The 18,501-nt window shown below is 53.2% G+C and overlaps 1 protein-coding gene across 1 annotated transcript; it reads right to left on the reverse strand.

The window, feature by feature from the left end:
• Positions 1–2,182: 2,182 nt before the first annotated feature.
• LOC129783452 (olfactory receptor 14C36-like) lies at positions 2,183–3,124 on the reverse strand. Its single transcript, XM_055793417.1, has one exon. The coding sequence runs from the start codon at positions 3,122–3,124 to the stop codon at positions 2,183–2,185; it is 942 nt and encodes a 313-aa protein (XP_055649392.1).
• Positions 3,125–18,501: the final 15,377 nt, after the last annotated feature.

Raw genomic sequence — 18,501 nt, forward strand, 5'->3', positions numbered from 1 at the left:
GCTTCCTGCTGGAATGTGAGTCCCTGAGACACAACTCACCACGAGATACCGTCCTCAGCCGTCACCCTCCCCGTGGCCCAGCACCCAGCAGATAAAGGGAAGCTTCTGTCAGCCAATTTATCTCATGGATTTCCTACCTACCATTTGGCTGAGAGAACATTCCCCAGAGGAACTGCTTTGTTTCTACTGGACCATGTTTTGTCTCTGCTTCTGCGCCTCTGTTTTCCCTTCTTCCCCCTGCTATCCCATCCCAACTGAGCTCTCCAGGGAAGTGAGTCAATGAGTCCTAGAATATCTCAGGTTGGGAGAGGCCCCTGTAAATGCCCTTGTCCAGCTGTCCTGCTCAAGGCAGGGTGAACTGGATGGCATCGCTCAAGGGCTCTGCCCACTTTGGCATCATCCACAGGAGGGTCTGAAAAGCCACTTTGTCAACTTGTACTGGGAGACAATAAAGACATTCAACACAGTTGGCCCAACTGCTTGCACTGGAAGATGCCACTAGTCAGTGGCCACCAGGAGGACTTGACCACTGGTGACATTTGGTCTTGAGCCCCTGTGGCGTATGATGCACCGACTCTGGGAGAGGATCGAAGGCACAAAGACACTTGAAGACACCTCGAAGACACTTTATTAATCAATAATCAAGCAAGCCTTTTATACCTTTGCAGGGGGCTGACGTGTCAGCCTGTAATTGTGCTCAGCAATTTTCCAATCTGGGCTCTTTTTTTATTACAGACACAGCAGCTCAGCAACTCCCTTTACCTACAAGGCCACAAGCTCTGCAGACCACTCTCTATCTTCAAGTTTCTCCTCTTGCTCCCATGGCTTCCTTCCAACAAGCATAACTGTGTCTCTCTCCCAAGGTCGGGTTTCGCTCCCTGACGCCGCTGAGCTAGCTCGAGACATAGCCACAAGCCCCCAGCCAACTTCCACCCACAGTATCCTCCATTTCTTCACTCCAGAAGTCACCCATCTGCCTATACAGAAAGTGCAGGAGAAAAAGTCAAAACCCTTGCAAAGGTCCAGGTACAAACCATCCCCTTCTTGCCTCAATACGTATGGGTGCAGCAAGCCCTTTGATGTCCCACAATTACCTGGAAATGGCTGCAGGAGTATTTCCACCATCATTTCCCCAGACACTAAGGTGAGGATGACCAGCCTGTATTTCTCCCAATTGTCCTTCTTGCTTTTCCTGAACAAAGGCTGGATGTCTGCCTTTTGCCAGGACCCCAGAACCTCCCTGATTGCTCGGACACATTTGAGGGCACCATCCAGAAAGGGTGCCGTGATCAGACCGAGGCACTTGCAATGAGCCTGCCCAAGGCGGGTGAGATGAATCTCCCTGGGACAGTGGCCTTTGTTCCTGCAGTCACACACAGGAACGGCCGGGCCCTGGGAGGTGTCCCCACCTCAGCTGGCCTCATGCACTGCTGGCGTGGTTGTACCCCAGCCTCACGCACACAGGGGTGCTCAGAGGCACGAGCCCGTCCCTGGCACGTGCGGAGGCAGAGCACTGCAGCAGGCACAGTGACTGCCTGGCCTCCTGCTGCCCCTGCCAGAGGCTGGCAGCACCTCAGCTCGGGGGTGTCGCGCCCTGCTCGGCACCTCGCGGAGATGGCCCTCGTCATGAGCAACGGGCACGGGGACCTCGGTTCAAGGAAGCACGTTGCAGTGCTGCATTCAGGTGGTCTCCACAAATCCATAGCATTTTATGGAGGCCAGCACCGTCACAGAGTGCCCGTTGCCTGCCCCTGCCTGCGCTCACAGGACTGCCACGCAGCACGGCGGTGACCAAGCTGCCAGAGCCCTCAGGCCTTACACCAAGGCAGGGGGTCACAAGATAAGTGTAGATGTGGAAGGAGGACAGTATTGGAGAGCCAAGGGCTGGTGTTCCCTGGTACTGCTGCCATGCCAGGAACCTTTTCCCCTCCGTCTGTGGACAGAGGAACTGTCCCTGCAGCTCCAGAAAGGCCTTGGAAGGAAGAATCCCAGCCAAAATAAAGTTTCCTAATGGCCCTTTGGCTTTGTTAGATGAGGAGAGAGCAGGGCACCTTCAGAAAAGAAAATCACAGAAGGAATTAGAATGGGGACGATACCTTTGTCAGAAATGAAATACCATGAGCAACTACAACAAATTCAGAAGACAGTCTGGGTCTGTGATGAATTACATTATAAATGTTATTCATAATTTTATTCCTTCAGAAGAAGATACAGTTATCAGTTTGCACATTGCACCCTTCAGCTCCTGGTTCCTCATGCTGTAGATGAGGGGGTTCACTGCTGGAGGCACCACCAAGTAGAGAACTGCCACCACCAGGTCCAGGGATGGGGAGGAGATGGAGGGGGGCTTCAGGTGGGCAAACATGGCAGTGCTGAGAAAGAGGGAGATCACGGCCAGGTGAGGGAGGCACGTGGAAAAGGCTTTGTGCCGTCCCTGCTCAGAGGGGATCCTCAGCACAGCCCTGAAGATCTGCATGTAAGACAGAATAATGAAAATGAAACACCCAAATACTACTAAGACACTAGCCACAATAAGCCCCACTTCCCTGAGGTAGGTGTGTGAGCAGGAGAGCTTGAGGATCTGTGGGATTTCACAGAAGAACTGTCCCAGGGCATTGCCTTGGCAGAGCGGCAGTGACAGTGTATTGGCCGTGTGCAGCGCAGCATAGAGAAACGCACTGGCCCAGGCAGCTGCTGCCATGTGGACACAAGCTCTGCTGCCCAGCAGGGTCCCGTAGTGCAGGGGCTGGCAGATGGCCACGTAGCGGTCATAGGCCATGACAGTGAGGAGAGAACACTCCGCTGAAAGGAAAAAGACAATCAGGAAGAGCTGTGCAGCACATCCTGGGTAGGAGATGTCCCTGGTGTCCCAGAGGGAGTTGGCCATGGCTTTGGGGAGAGTGGTGGAGATGGAGCCCAGGTCGAGGAGGGAGAGGTTGAGGAGGAAGAAGTACATGGGGGTTTGCAGGTGGTGGTCGCACACTATGGCAGTGATGATGAGTCCGTTGGCCATGAGGGCAGCCAGGTAGATGCCCAGGGAGAGCCAGAAGTGCAAGAGCTGCAGCTCCCGCGTGTCTGCCAATGCCAGGAGGAGGAACTGGGTGATGGAGCTGCTGTTGGACATGTGCTGCCTCTGGGCATATGGTCCTGTCACAGGAGAAAAAGACAGTGATAATTTAGGGGAGACTTCTGCAAGCAAAATCAAAGCCATTTCCCACAGACCATCCCCCCGTCACACACAGACATCCCTCTCTTTTCTCGGAGACCTTCCTGCAGCTGTGTGGCTGCAGCCCTGCTTGGTGCTGGCCGTGTGGGTGATGAAGAGCAGGGCATCTGCCCACGGGCTCTTGACCAGCCAGCCCCACTCTGCAGCAGTGGGTGGGGGCAGGGACCAGTCCTGGTGTTTAACTTTGTCCTCTGAAACCAGTGCCAACGCAGAAGGGCTGGTCAGCGTCTGCAGCGCCAGTGCTAAGGAACGGGAAGGGTGAAGGCATTGTAAGAGAGCTTGAGTTTTTTTCACAGCTCCCCCCCATCTCTCCTGTTGCCTATTCTCGGATGACAGAAAAGCAGAGCATTTTTGCTGCCCTCCGGGGGAACACAGTGAGGTCTGTGAGGCAAGAGGATTGCCTGTGGGTGAGTGCACAGTGAGGGGAGGTGGTCTGTCCTTCTGGTTCCCAGTTTCTGTGGGCTTGCACCTTCCTGAGATGAATGGTGGCCACACTCCCATGTTACCCTGAAATACCACAAGGCACTGCTGAGAACGGACTGACCCACCACAGACCAGTAAAGGTTGTAGACTTTCATCAGAACTCAGCATCCCACCCACAGCAAAGGATACACAGCTCATTTCACCCACCCCAACAGTGTTTTCTCCATCACAGAAACTCTACGCTTCTATGTGGGGCTTTCAGATCACTAATGGGTGCGAGGGGACAGGTTTCCACTCTGGAGGGCAACTCGCTGCTTGGAAGGGAACTTCAAGGAGGTAGCCAAGTGCCCTAACAAGAGCATCAGGTTCAGGGAGAACCAGCCCCTTGCCCAGCCCCACATAGGGCATTGCCCACAGCCCCACAGCTGAGAGGAAAGCTGGGACACTTGTTCCCATGGACACACCTGCAGGAGAGGACCCACAAGGTCAGAGTGTGACTCTGCAGCTGAAACACCCATCCCCAGAGAGCCTGACAGCAAGAGCTAGAGAATAAAACTAACCCAAAACGGCAGAGAAAGAAGTAAAATTGCACTGAAGGTCTAGGTAAGAGTGTCCAGGGCGAGCGAGCCAGGCACTGAGGGCAGCGTTGCCCTTGCCCAGCTCTGCTCGCCGCCTCCCACACACCAACACTGCCGGGCAGCTGCTCTCAGCCCCTGTGCTCTGCAGAGGGACCGGGGCACGTGGCTGCAGAGCTGCACCGCGGCTCTGCTGGAGCTCTGGCTGCAGAGGGGGTGGCTCACGCCTCGGGACCCCCAGCCCTGAGGGCAGAGGCTTTGCTGGGGGGAGAGCAGGCCAGGGGGATGCCTCAGAGAAAGGGGTCTGCACTGCACATGGTCAGAGAGAGCTTTCTGATTCTCCCTTCCACAACAATTCTGTCTGAAGTTTCCTATCAGTCCTTGCAATATCCTGGATGTCAGGAGACTTTCCTTGTGGGACGTATCTCCCTGTGCCAGGTCTTTCCCTGTCAGTGCTCACAGACCACATCTCTGCCTCTGTGCACTGGCCCCGCACAAACGTGCCTCTCTGAAGGGCACTGGCTGGGCACAGGGTCCTGTCCGCAGGGGGAGAAGGGCAGCTCAGAACGACCCTGATGGCTCCAGCAAAGGTGCTGCTGCTGCTGTTCATAGGCGGAGGAGTGGCTGAGGGCACTTCAGGAGGCTCCTGGCAGACCTCCTCATCACTCAGAGTTACAGCTGGCAGTCTCAGGGACATCTTCAAACTCGAGATCTCCATTAACATTTCTGCCTCCCCTCTCCTGCCCCCAACAACAGAAAACTGAAAACACAGATTGAGGAGAGCCCTGGATTTATCATAGCAATCCCTGCGCTGACCTTTGATACGAAAAGTCTCATCCAGACCTATTCTGAGGGTAACCTATACTTGTAAGCAGCGCTCACCCTTGTGGCACACTCTCAACAGCAGAGAGATCCTTCCCTATCAGGGGTCGGTCCATACGCCCCCAGAGCTGTCGGGAGCCCCCAGCAGGCTGAGAGCTGCCCCTGGCAGGCGGCAGAGCCCCTGCCCCAGCACACAGCCCCCTGGGCTGCAGGGACCCTGCTGGCAAGGACAGCCCTGGGCACCCCTGCCTGCACAGCCACCTTCACAGCCCTGCAGCCGGCCCTGGCACAAGGCAGCCCACATGCCCTGGCCCTCCCACGCTGCAGCAGGGAAGCCCTGCTCTGCAGCACACTGGCCTCCTCCACAGCAAAAGGCTCCCACACGGTCCCACAGGCTGGGGGGGCCCCAGCTGCTGCAGACCCGGCTAGGAACTGCAGAGGCATTGCCCTGCAGCCACACACTTACCGGCTCCAGGGCTCTGCAGATTTCTCCAGCAGGGAGCTCTCAGCAGCCCCCCACCAAGGGCTGCTTTTGAGCTCTCCCTGCCTCCCTCCCCTGCCCCTCTGGGCTCCCTCCAGGTGTCCCTGGGGCTGCAGGGGAACCTGCTGGGCAGCAGGATGAGGCAATCCCTCACGGGCCTTGCCTCTCCTGGGGGGACACACTTATTTCCAGCAGTGGCAATTCCCTTACTAGAAAAAGTTTTCTGCAGGAGTATCAACTTTTGTTAACCCATTACTAGAGAGGACACCAGGAAAACTGCAGCAAAGGATCCAAGTACTCCTAAAGGAGCGTGTGTGCATGTGTGTGTCTGGTGGTTCTGCAGGCAGGGGCAGGGAGGATGTCTTCAGTGCTTCAGTAAGCCCTGCAGAGCCCATTTCAGCACTTCATTGCACAGTCCGAGGGCTCAAGACTCAGCTCTCCTTTGCCCAGGCCATGTCTCTGCTCTGAAGCAAAGCCTTTGCACCCACGGGCTCGGGGACACTTGGTACCAGGTTGCCTTATGGCCAGGCAGAGCTGGGCTGGTGCCACAGCTGGGGGGCTTCAGCCCAGATGTGCAGCAGTGCTTTCGTGTTACGACAAGGGGTTTCCTCAGACTCTTGGTTTTTAATGAGCCTGGCAGTTTCCAAAGACAGACGAGACCCTTGTGTCTGACCAAGCTGCCCACGACCTGTGCTTTGGCAGCCCACTGTATCCGAGGGTGACTCTACCAACCTATCCAGGAACCCCGCTGACAGCATCATTGAGTCAGAGCCCTTAAAACACCTACTCACATCTCCAGAGACTTATAGGAAATGAGCTTCAGCTGAAGATTTTTATTATGCAAGTTTGTGACAGAGCAAGGTTCAAAGAATGCCAGTAATGGTAGGCTGACTGCAAAACACGCTTAAAGCAACACACTGAGCAACAGCTACCGTGAGTTAGTGCTAGCATAAAGTTCTTACCCTATAGGCGTCCCTAGGGGGAACGACAGGTTCAGCCCATCCACTGATCCCAGAAGTTCCCATGGAGTCTCCACTCACTTATCCCCTCATTGTCCACTTTGACACTTCATAGCACGTTGCTTATTCATTTACCTACATGGGATAGGTTACAAGTTTCTCACTCGTGAGGTACGTTAGTGCTCACCCTCAGGCAGCACCACGGAAGGCTTTCACTGACTGCACACGCTCCCCAAGCGGGGTTTTGCCCGCGTTTGAGGGCTGTTTGACATGGAGGTTGCAATCTGTCACTACCACAGTTACCTTTGTCTTACTATTGGCTGGGGGTTTTTTGGTTTGTGTTTTTAGGTGTTTTTGGTTTTGTTTTTTTTTTTTTTTTATATGTATGAGGGTTGAAAGACCTTACCAGCTTGTCTTCGGCTGTGGCCAGAACTTCCTTGCTTGAATGCTCCTTCCTTTGGCAATGGTGTTCTTTCCACCCCTTGTTCTATGTCACTCATCCTTCCCAAGGTGACTCCCTTGGTCAAGAAGTCCCTTCATTCCCAGAGAGTGGGTCCTCACTTGACCTCACTTTGTTCACAGAGGTGTTTATCAGATAGTGAACCACTGAATCACTGTGGTAATTGAGTGGTTTAGAACACCCGCCACCTCCGGACTTATTTCAGTCCTGGCCCAGTTCATTGTATTGACATTTCGGTGGAGCTTGAGTGACTCCAGTCATTCATATTGTTGTTACTGTTTGGTATCCTGTGCCCAGGGAGGTGTAGTAGGACCTTGGAGGTGGGTAACTTTGGCATGGAGGTGTGCATTGGTATTACAGGGAGATTATTTCATCTGAGGAAAGTCCTATCACCTCAATGGTTGGCTCAGCAGTGGACAGCCTCTCGTAGCTTCTTATGTGACATCAGCTGTGTGGTACCATCAAGTTTCCCTTCCTGCAGGGAGCACAGCAGAGCTTGACTGTGGGGTCTCCACTTGCTCCACCCTCCACTACTCCCATCAGCAGGTGCTGAGATGGCAGGGTGTGTTGCTTAGGGAGCTGTGGTAGAGTAGATTCCGTCCATGACAACCATCCTAAAAGCGATGCAGTTACTTTAGCCTAGAAATCTTTCTATACTGCTAGGCTTCTGTTGGGTCCCAGTTTTCCCTAATTCCAAAGTAAAGAGTAAATTTCCCAGGGACAATTGAAACAGGAGACACAGAAAAAAGTCCCCTCAACCCCACTCTGTAGTGGGGTGAACTGGGAGTGACAATGCTGGAAAGCCCTTTGATGCCATGAGAACGTTTAATCTTTGATCACCCCAAGTTCCTCTTTCCCCCTTGCCATAAGGCAGGACAGACACCTGCAGAGCCCACAGCATAGTCCCTTGCTCCTTGGAACAGCCTCAGCCAGACCAACCACAGCTCATGAGAGGGACATCCAAAGGTCTTCCAAAAATCAGAAAGGCCTTTTCAGTGTGGTTTTGATGAGGAAAGCTTGAGGGTTTGTTCAGAGAAATCTCCCCTAACTTGTCACAGTCTTTTCCCTATTGGATAGGTCCCCATTCCCAGAGGCAGCAAATGCCCAGTGGCACCTTCATCGCCCAGTTCCTCCTCCTGGCATATGGAGACCCATGGGAGCTGCAGCTCTTGCACTTCTGGCTCTTCCTGAGCACCTGTCCTGGTTTCAACCGGGACAGAGTTAATTTTCTTCTTCAGTATATGATCTGTTTGGGCTATGATGTGAGAACAATGCTGAGAGCACACTCATGTTTTTAGTTGTTGCTGGGCGATGTTTATACTAAGTCAAGGACTTTTTGGTTCCTTGGGCACTGCCAGCGAGAGGGCTGGAGGGGCACGGGATATTGGGAGGGGACACAGCCAGGACAGGTGACCCAGGGTAGCCAAAGAGGTATTCCATACCATATGACGTCATGCTGAGTATATAAACTGGGGGAAGAGAAGGAAGTTGGGAACATCTGGCATTATGGCGTTTGTCTTCCCGAGTAACCATGGCACGTGATGGAGCCCTGCTGCCCTGGGGATGGCCAAACACCTGCCTGCCCATGGGAAGTGGGGAATGAATTCCTTGCTTTGTTTGCTTGTGCCCGCGGCTTTTTGCTTTGCCTATTAAGTTGTACTTGTCTCAATCCTTGCGTTTTACATTCCTTCCCGATTTTCATCCCGATCCCTCTGGGTGAGGGAGGGGTGAGCAAGTGACTGCGTGGTGCTTGGTTGCCGGCAAGGGTTAAACCACGACAGCACCGACCTGGCTGCCCTCATAACCAACGGCCTCGTCATCACTGCCGTCATCAGCTCAACACCCAGATGTATTTCTTCCTCCTCAACCTCTCCCTCCTCGACCCGTGTTCCATCTCCACCACTCTCCCCAAAGCCCCAGAGGACCTTTGGTGCAGCTGAACCTCATGTCCAGGAAGGACAAAGTGCTTTGGAATGTGTCCTTGGCAATGCTACCTGTGATCCAGGAACACTGTGAAAATCATTGGTCTGTTCCTCAACTGCCTCAGCACAGGGATGATAATCAACGGTGCTGGCTAACTGGGGAGGCCCCAGAAGACTGGGGGTTAGTCAAAGTGGTGCCCACCTGCAAGATGGGCAGGAAGGAGGATCTGGAGAACTACAAGCCTGTAAACCCAATCCTTGTGTCAGAGAAGGTCATGGACGACAACTAGGTTGCTCAGGCAAGACTTGCCCTTGTTGAAGCCATGCTGGCTGTGCTGAATTACCTCCCTGCTCACCGTCGGCCTTAGCACAGCTTCTAGGAGGATCTTTTCCATGATCTTCCCAGGCACGGAGCTGATGCTGACAGGTGGCCAGTTCCCAGGGTTCCTCTTTCTACCCTTTTGGAGGATGCGTGCAATGTCTCTCTTTTTCCAGTCACCAAGAACTTCACCTGAGTGACTTGACATTTCCAATAGCGTGGAGGGTGGCTTGGCGACTCCATCAGCCAGCTCCCTCAGGACTCAGGCATTCATCTAGTCAGGTCCCACAGACTTACTCATGTTCAGGTTCCCCATGTCTGTTGTTACTGGTTTGCCAGTTGTGTTTGTTGGGGGTGCACATTTAATTTGTCCTTCATTCTCTAAGTGACATGCCTAGACCAGTCCTTCTTCTCCTTCTTCTTTGAGTCCCGTGCCATGTTCAGATCCAGCCACACTTTGTCCCTCCTGACACATCCCTACGTAACTGGGCAGCATCCCTATACCCTTTGCAGGATCCATGGCCCTCCTTCCACATCCTCTGCAATTCCTGGATGGACCTCTTCAATCGGGTACATCTGACAGTTGACGGGATGTGTCAGGAAGACTCTCAGAGTTTCTGTAATGCAGAGGAGAAGGAGATGCTCCAGAGGAGGGCTTCCTTGCCACACCATCAGGGGAGAAGGCATGGCGGCTCTCTGCTCCCAGGCACAGCTGCAGGGGTGTGAAGTTGCTGTGTGTGGAACAAGGGGTGCCCAAGGCCGGCTGGGCTGAGTGGGTGGTGGGAGACTAGAATTCATGTTGCTGGTTTGGAGCAGGCACTGAGAACCCAGCTCTCGTTAGCACTTTTCTGAGCTGCTCCTTTGGCCCTGCACACACCAGGATGGCCCTGGGCAGTGCCGTGCTGCCAGGAGGGTGCAGAAGGGCAGAGCTGAGCACAGAGCGGGTGGGATGGCTATGTGAGCCCTGAGTAGCTCGGAGGCATGGGGCCAGAGAAGCAGCTCCTGGCAGGGACAGCTCCAGGCAGCAGAGACGTGGGCAGGCAGCAAGAGGGAGCTGCTCCCAGAAACACTGTGGGAGGGGGGATTCAGGCATCTCCCTGCCATCCCCTGCAGGGCAGGCACCTTCCCTGGAGAAAGCCCCTGCTCTTCTTTACCATCAGCATAGCCTCTGCACTTAGAGCCAGGGGCTCGGTCGCCTTCTCCGTGGCCTCACCCCAGAAGGGGAGAAATCACCAAATACCCTCCCAGCTGCCCCATCCTGCCTCCACTGGTAGCAGCGCTGCAGCGTTTGTCCATCTTCCCCCCTTCTGTCTCTGCTCCTCGTGCTCTTATCACTCAACTTGGATGCGGCGTGGGACTCAGAAGCACTTGAGAGACCAGCCTGAGGGGTCTTGCCATACAGGTTAGCCTATGGCAGTAAGGTCTCCCAATCGCCTCCTGATACCTAAGCTCCCAGAAGTCCAAAAGAGACACCTCTCACTTCAGGACACCCCACCTTCAGGAGCTGGGTGGCTGCAGGCTGCGCTCCAGAAGGGCACAACTCTCCGGTGGCATCGCTGTGTGATCAGGGAGCCCCATGGAGAAGACACCCCAGGAATGCTGCTGGGTAGCTGTGCACAGGCAGCTGCAATGTGCCCTCTGTGTCCCTGGCTGCAGGGGCAGAGCGGAGATCCTTCTCAGGTATGATGAGGCAGCATGAGGAGTTTGCAGATCGGTACTTGGAAACTGGCTGCCTCTGCTCTCAGCAGCGTCCAGTTCCTTCTCTGGGAAGCACTGGGGGTGATAGTCCTGCAGGTCAAGGAGCTGCCAGCACAGGGCAGCTGAAACCAGGGCGGGTGGACAGACTGGCTGTCCTCAGTCCGCACAAAGGGACTGTCTCTTTGCCTCTCAGGGCCCACCTGATGGCACCTGCAGTGCAGCAGGAATGGCAGTGCCAAAACCACTCCTCAGCTGTGGTGGGGCAACCGGAACAAAATACACAGAGAAAAATCCCCTCAACTCCGCTCCATAGTTGGGTGAACACGGGGTGGCAATGCTGTGAAGCCCTTTGATGCCCTGAGTGTATTTAATCCTAGATCACACCACGTTCCTATTTCGCTACTGCTGTAGGGAAGGACTGATTCCTGCAGAGCCCACAGCAGAGTCTCCTACTCCCTGGAGCACCCTCAGCAAGAAGCAGCTCATGAGAGATCTAGTAAAGGTCTTTGGGAAAGCAGAGAGGCCTTTTCAGTGGGGTTCCTCTGAGAATATATGTTAGGTTTTGCTCAGCAAAGTCTTGCCTAACCCTTTTCCCTCTCAGACAATCTCTATGCCAGGAAGCACCAGATGCCAAGTGGCAACTCCTTAACCCAGTTCCTCCTCCTGGCATTGGCAGACACGTGGGAGCTGCAGGTCTTGCACTTCTGGCTCTCCTGGGCATCTCCCTGGCTGCCCTCATGGCCAACACTACTGAAAGACAGTCCAGATTTTCCTCTCTGAACCTTAAAGCACAAGCTACATAGGTAAAATGGATTGGAGCGATCAAAGAGAAAGAGGAGAAAGGTATCTGGAGATGAACTTCTTAATCCATAGCTGTAAATCAGGAAACCAGGACGCCAGGCTATTCCAAATGTCTTCAATTTCATAGAAGGTGCAAATGTTTTGGAACTCACGACAAATAATAGGATGTGTTCAAATTTTTTTTACACATATATCTGTAGAATTTCTCCCACTTTGATCTACGTAGATGCAACAACTGGTATTAAGAAGAGCACAGACTCTGCCTTCAGACGCCACCTTCATATCTAACGCCATTCCATTTTGCACAGCTATAGGGGCTATTTCTCACACTTCTTCCTGCAAAGCCTTCATGGCACCTGCAGGGTCCTTGGCCATCTCTTCCATTGCTGTGCATCTCTTTATCACTGCCTTCTCCAATTCAGGAACCGCTAACCAAGGAGTAACCAAGGCCACAAGCAGGCTGATGATCTGGGCTATCATTATGACACCCATTACATCTGAGAAGCTCATAGGCCACTAGGAGGCACGTGGCCATGAAGGCGAGCTTGAGGTCCCTGGAGTGTCCAGTTCCCTTGTGGGATTGGCCATCAGCAGCCCAGCTGGTTATGGCTGCAGTAAGAAAGGCACTTGGACTCTGAGACAAAGTGTCATTTCAATTGGCCTTGGCTAGAGCCAACTCTCTACACACAGAGACAATCGTGTCAGCTGTATGCCGTCCCTTCCGAGGCCGGGAACACGGAGTTTCCAGCATTGGGAGAGCGGTGCAGCAAGTTGTGCAGATCCTGCCTGCAGAAGGGTTATCCCACACTGCTCCTGTCAGCCCTTGAAGTGTTTTCTGCCAGGGAAACCCATTCTAGTCATCACTTCTTGTGTTCTAAGAGGAGATGTTCACTTGGGAGTTGGTAACTGCAGCCTCAGACAAAGGTAAGGGCGTGGGGTTGGCCATTCACCAGCAGCTTCCTGCAGATTTCTTCTTCCAGTATGGCTTATTCTGCAACCCAGGGGCACACTCAGCACAGCTCAGCCTGAAGGCCAAGAGGTACATGGAGCACAGCACAGGCCTGCTCAGGTTTTCTGTGACACTCATCACTAGCTCCTCCATGTGCAAAGGGCTTCTGCTCAGATTCTCTCAACCTCCTCATAAAGGTTAGAAGGAGAATGACATCTCCTTTAGACCGCTAGAGAAAGGGAACTTTACTTGAAGGCCTTGGTTGAAGGGAAAGTGGAAGATGATCCCTCACCAACACGGTGCAGAAGCTCTCCTGGACTTGTTTTGAACAGAAAGACAAGGCAGGAATGGTGAAAAATGTGGACAGCACCTTTCTGTCAAGTATGGGTGACGCTGGTAAAGTAGAAATCAAGGGCAAGTCAACAAGACAAACTGTAGCAGGGCTGAGTAGAGAGGAAAGATCACCTCCACCAACCCTTGGGCAGTGCTCTTCCTAATGCAGCCCTGGATGCCATGGGCCTTATTTGAAAGGTGCAAAGCCCGGAGAAGAGGAGGCTTTGGGGACACCTAATAACAGCCTTCCCATATCTTCTTGGGCCATATCAGCAAGAAAAGGCAGCCAGGTTCTTGCCTGTTGTGCATGATGGGAGGATGAGGGCCAATGGGCATCAGCTGAAGCAAGGGAAGACAATGTCCTTCCCCATGAAGAACAGTCAAGCAGTGGAGCAGATGTCCCACAGAGCTTGTGCCATGTCCATCCTTGGAGCTTTTCAAGCCCCACTTGAAGGAAAGCGTGAGCTACTTGCTTCAACCCCATAACTGATCGTTCTCTGAGCAGCATGTAGGCCTGGACACCTCCTGAGGTCCCTTCCAGCATGAATGATTCTGGATCTCCATCCACCATGGATCTTGCCTTCGTGATGGCAGGGAAATCACTCAGGTTTCCAGCGGCTGTTGAAGCCAATCAGAAAGTTGGTCAGATGACCTGCGATGTTCTTTTCCCACTCCAAGCTTTGCTGCTCAGATGCAGGGCTGCTTGGCTGGTTCCTATGGATTCCTATTCTTCACCCTTTCCTAACTTTTCCCTCCTTTCCCACACACAATTGCTTCTCCTTGACCACCCCTGTATCCTCCCATGCAAGCAGCTCACCTCTCCTTTCCCTTTCCTCCCTGGCCATTGGCTGTCCTCCTTTGGTGATTCTTTGGAGGTTTTCACCATAGGTGGCCACCCAGACAAGGGATTCATCATCCCCCTTGACTCAGCATCATCCCCCTTGACACAGCACCGTTGTGGCCACATCCAGGTTATCTGTGCCTGGGCTTTGAGGTTTCTCATTCTGGAGGAATGGGGGGAAAGTGGAGAGGCTGTGGAGGATACCTGCCTCGATTGAGTTTGGTGCCTGTGGAGAGAGACTGAAGGTCCTGGGCTTCTTGATACTGGCAAAGTGGAGCCTCAGGGCACCACAGTAACAGCATGCACCTGCTTGAAGGGGGGTGTCAGAGATAAGGGAGTGATTCCTGATAGTGACAGGAAGAGAAAACCTCCGCAAAGTGCTGCTTGGAAGGGTAAGATGGGATGTGAGGAAAAAGAAATGTCCCTCTGAGGGTTGCCCTCTGATGCCAGAGTTCACCCAGAGGGAGCCTGGATCGTTCCATGGCTTTGAGTTTCAAGGAGCAAGCAGGGATGAGGGGAGAAACTGCAGAAAAGGCAGAGAAATGCAGGTGTGAGGGCTGGGTGGGAAAGCAAGGAAGATGCCAACCCCCAGAGTGGAAAGAGGTGCCACATGGACAGTGTAGGGCAACTTGCAGTGGAGATGGCCCAGGGCTGCAGCGAGGCTGAATGGCCCCACAGGGGGCTGAGGCCTCTGTCCCCCTGGCAATGGCAGCTGTCTCTCCCACCAAGGCCTGTGACATAGAACTTGATTTGGAGGGTCTTATGTTCTGCCCTCCAAGAGCCTGGGGGTCAGGGCTTGGTCTTTCTGCTTCATAAAAAAATCCAAATGTGTTTTGCAGCATTACAGCCACCGACACAGTACCTTTGCCTGCCTGCAGTTCTGGCCTCTAATTAGCTACTCTAACGAGTCCATGGGGACGCTTTGTCAGCAATGGCCCTCAGCGGGACCCATTAACGTTTGAAGGTATTTTCAGTGTTGCTTCTGACTTACATTCCTTCAGTGGTTGGTTCAGTCTGCTCTCAGTAGCTCAGGTTCATGGCAGGAGCCCCCAAGGCCCTAATGAGGTATTTTCCTTTTTGTCATTTCCTTCAAGTCTTGAAGACCTGTGCAGCTAATTGAATCTGTTCCATTCATGTAGATAAGAGAGAGGATTTCAAAGTGCACTTCAAAATAAGTATTTTTTATTTCATAGGTTATATTTTGCTACTTTTTAGGTTAGAGAGGAGGTTCTAGCAGCAATCTCCAAGTGATAATGATGCAGAGGGTCTCCTCATCAGGTCTGGACTGGTAGGAAATGCAGTCCCTTGAGGTCTGACACCGGATGGACAACCTTGCTCTGAATGTCCCCAAGACCACCCTTTTTCTCATTGTCCCCTGGGACTCACATCCCTTCTCCTTACGTCAGACCTCTCCCCTCAATTCTGCAGGTGGGTGCTGCAGCAACTTTGCACCATCCCCACCTGTTTGCCTTAGAGGACTGGCTGCACACCGGTACAGAAGAATTATTCAAATCTGCAAGCAATGTGAAGATTGATCAAGTGTCATAAATAAGCCAACACCCTCCACAAGCATATGCCGAGTCCAAGCTGTCTCTGAAGAGGTGCCTTTCTGCAAGGGACACTCTCATGAGAAATCTTTTAGGTGCTAGATACAGAAATATAGATCTAAACACAAAGGAAGAGTTGGGTAAGGAGACAGTTCGGCTGCAGGAAGACATGCAAGCTTTTCCTTCCTGAAGTAAAAACAGCAGCACAGGTGAGACGTACCTAAAAGACCAAAGAATAAAGGGAGGAGAAAACAGGTGAATAACTGAAAGAGCCTTTGCTGAGACAGTCTGCTGAAAAGATGACTTCAGAAGTTGTCACTGTCTCCTGCTCAGGTGCAAATATGTTAAAGATGAGAGAAAATAGGGGCGTGGTATAACTAATAACAATGGTGAAGTTCTGGTATAAAATCAATATTTCCTTGAAGTATCGCTTTTGAAAGCTCCTTGAATTGGCAGAGGTCACTTGTGAGAAAGGACAAGTAAGTGTTGCAACTGTCTTGGAAGGAGTCCGTAAGTGCAGCTCGGGGAACCACAGGCTGCACGGACCCCCAGTGGTGAGGGGTGTGCCACCAGTTAGAGTCCTCTTGGGTGACATTTCTGGCACCTGAGCGGGTAACTGTCCAGGTGGATTTTCCAAGGGTAAATCCTGCCTCGCCAACCTGACAGCCTGCAGTTGTGCGTGAGGAGCTCCACAGTGGATGTCATTTCCCTCAGCTTCAGCAAAATTGTCATGGTCTCCCACAGTGTTCTGCCCAAGCGAGGCCATGACACTCTGGGTGTGAACAGAAAGAGATGAGTAAAACACCAGCTGGATGGTCAGGCTGAGAGAGCAGTGGGGAAGGGCTCACACCCCACCTGGAGGCCACTGGGACATACTGGGGCAGTGTGGGCAACACAGGGGACTCCCCTGTGCCCTGTACAGCAACTGCCACAACGTCTGTTGATGGCACTACATTTCTAGGACCATCCCTGTGCCCTAGGGATGCCATGGAGGGGAACCCTGGCAGGTGGGGTGGCCGCCCTGTCAGGAGCTGCACAGATGCAGGAAGGACCAAGGGCAGAGCCTGCACCTCCCTCGGGTGGACTAACACCCTGCAGCTGCAGGGCCTGGGACCTGCCTGGCTGGGCAGTGTCTGTGCAGAAAAGGCCCTGGTGGTGCTGGGGGACAGAAGGCAAAACACAATCCCAGCCCGTGACCTGGTAGCAGAGGCAGCCAGCCGTGCCCTGGAGCGTATGAAGAGGTGCCTTGACAAGGGAGTGCGGGAAATTATTTTTTCCACATTATCATCACTCATAACAACACATGTAGACCGCTGCGTTAATATTTTGGCCTTGACTGTGGAGGGAAGGAGGGAGGGAGCGGCTGGGTGGCTGCTGGGCTTTTGGCCAGAGACAAGCCATTACAACAAGGAAGGTGTGCATAATTCGGAGGGAGTTCAGGAAGGAAGGGAGGCAGAAGATTGTCCCCAGGACATGGAGGGCCATGGTTTCATATCATTTGCTACCCCATTCAGAATGAAGCTGGGAAGTGATGCTGACATTCCGAACCAACAAGGTCCATGGGCAGGCAAAGCTGTGCCTGTTGTTGTGACCCTAAGGAGACCCACACGCCTCTCTAAGGTGACCTGCACACCTACGGCATAGATCATGCTGGGGCTGACTCTCTTGCCTGGCTTCAATGGCCTCCCGAAGCCATGGACAAAGCTTTGGGTGGAGGCCCCAGGTGAGGCTGGTCAGGGCCAGGAAGGCCTAGGGATGCTCTCAGGGCCCTGCCCCCATGGGATCCCACCTGCCAGTGCCCTCAGCAGGCCAGGTTCTCCTTCCCTCCTGTCCTGGGCTGTGCTCTGCTGCTTTCCATCCACACATGCCTGGGCATCAGGGACTCCACAATTTCATAATCACTACAACCAAGACTGGCACTGCTCTTCACTTCCCTGAGCAGCTTGTCCTCTTTAGGGACTCCAGGTACAGGTGAACATCAGAGTGGGCAAACTGTTTAGTCTGGGGAACTTGCCCACAAGCCCCTGGACTTCTGGCATCCTTGCTTACATATCCAGTGGACACCAAGGACACTGATTCCCCCAGTAAAGCCAGGTTTTCTCTGCCATTGTTTCTCCTGCATAGTATCTCACAATCCAAACACTTTTTTAATTGGCAATAAATTAATCTTTGCCACACATCTTTGTGTGGCATGTGGAAAAGACGACACTTCTTTGGCCATGAAAAGAATCATTAAGAGATCTCTTTGTCTTTATCTTGACCCATGAGCATTGCTGGTTTATTTTTTTCCTTTGTCCTGTTGAGTCAGTGCAGCTGACAACAAGTGATGGTTGTCTCACCACTGGCCAAGGTTAACCCACCACAGGACCACATCAGGACTGCTGAGCCCACAACAAGGCTCCCCAGCACAAGAGAGACCCTGACACATCACAGCAAGTCCTGCAGAGGCCAGAAGGATGGTTAGGACCTGGAGCATATTATGGGCAATTGGAGGCTGAGAGAGCAAGAGTATTATTTGAGAAATTGTTCTGAATGAAAGACTGGAGCGCTGGACCCAGGCCAGCTGGTGGGATCTCAATCAATATTTGTTAGAACACCATGCCATGAGAACATGATCTTGTTGGAGGTGTCTGACAATGGCCTTCCCTGAGAGACCAACTGTGGCAAGAGCTATGGGACTTGTGTGTAACAAGTGTCAGTAGGAAGGTGGCTCCCTTTATATTTAGAAATGGTGATGGAGTTGGGTATCGCTGGGCAACGGAGGAGGACAGAGGTGACCATGCAGCAGTGGTCCCTAATGAGGGCTGGGGTATATGACCAGGCTTGGAAATGAGCAGTGTTTGGGAATTTGTGGGGAAAATTTCCCTTCTGCAGCTTTCTGAGGGTGTGCAGGGAACACGGCACAGATCTGGCCCCTCAGTCCCGCTCCTTTGGTGCCTTGCTGGCTTCACCATGACCCCTGGGTCTGCACCAGGACCACCCTGCTGTGTGCCCCCACGCTGCACACCCACACAGCTGAGCTCTCACTGGGGTTTCCCTCTCCCTGGCCCTTCCCAGCCCAGCCCCCCCCCCCAGCTCTGCCCACCTCCCCTGCCCTCTCCCCAGCCCAGGCAGACACAGCAGCCCACGCGGGGCTGGCCCCATG

This window comes from Falco peregrinus, unplaced genomic scaffold (assembly GCF_023634155.1).
Source record: "Falco peregrinus isolate bFalPer1 unplaced genomic scaffold, bFalPer1.pri scaffold_42, whole genome shotgun sequence".
NCBI lineage: Eukaryota > Metazoa > Chordata > Aves > Falconiformes > Falconidae > Falco > Falco peregrinus.

Bases quoted from the DNA above. Each gene is read 5' to 3' on its own strand.
- LOC129783452 (XM_055793417.1), bottom strand. From the start codon at position 3,124: ATGTCCAACAGCAGCTCCATCACCCAGTTCCTCCTCCTGGCATTGGCA.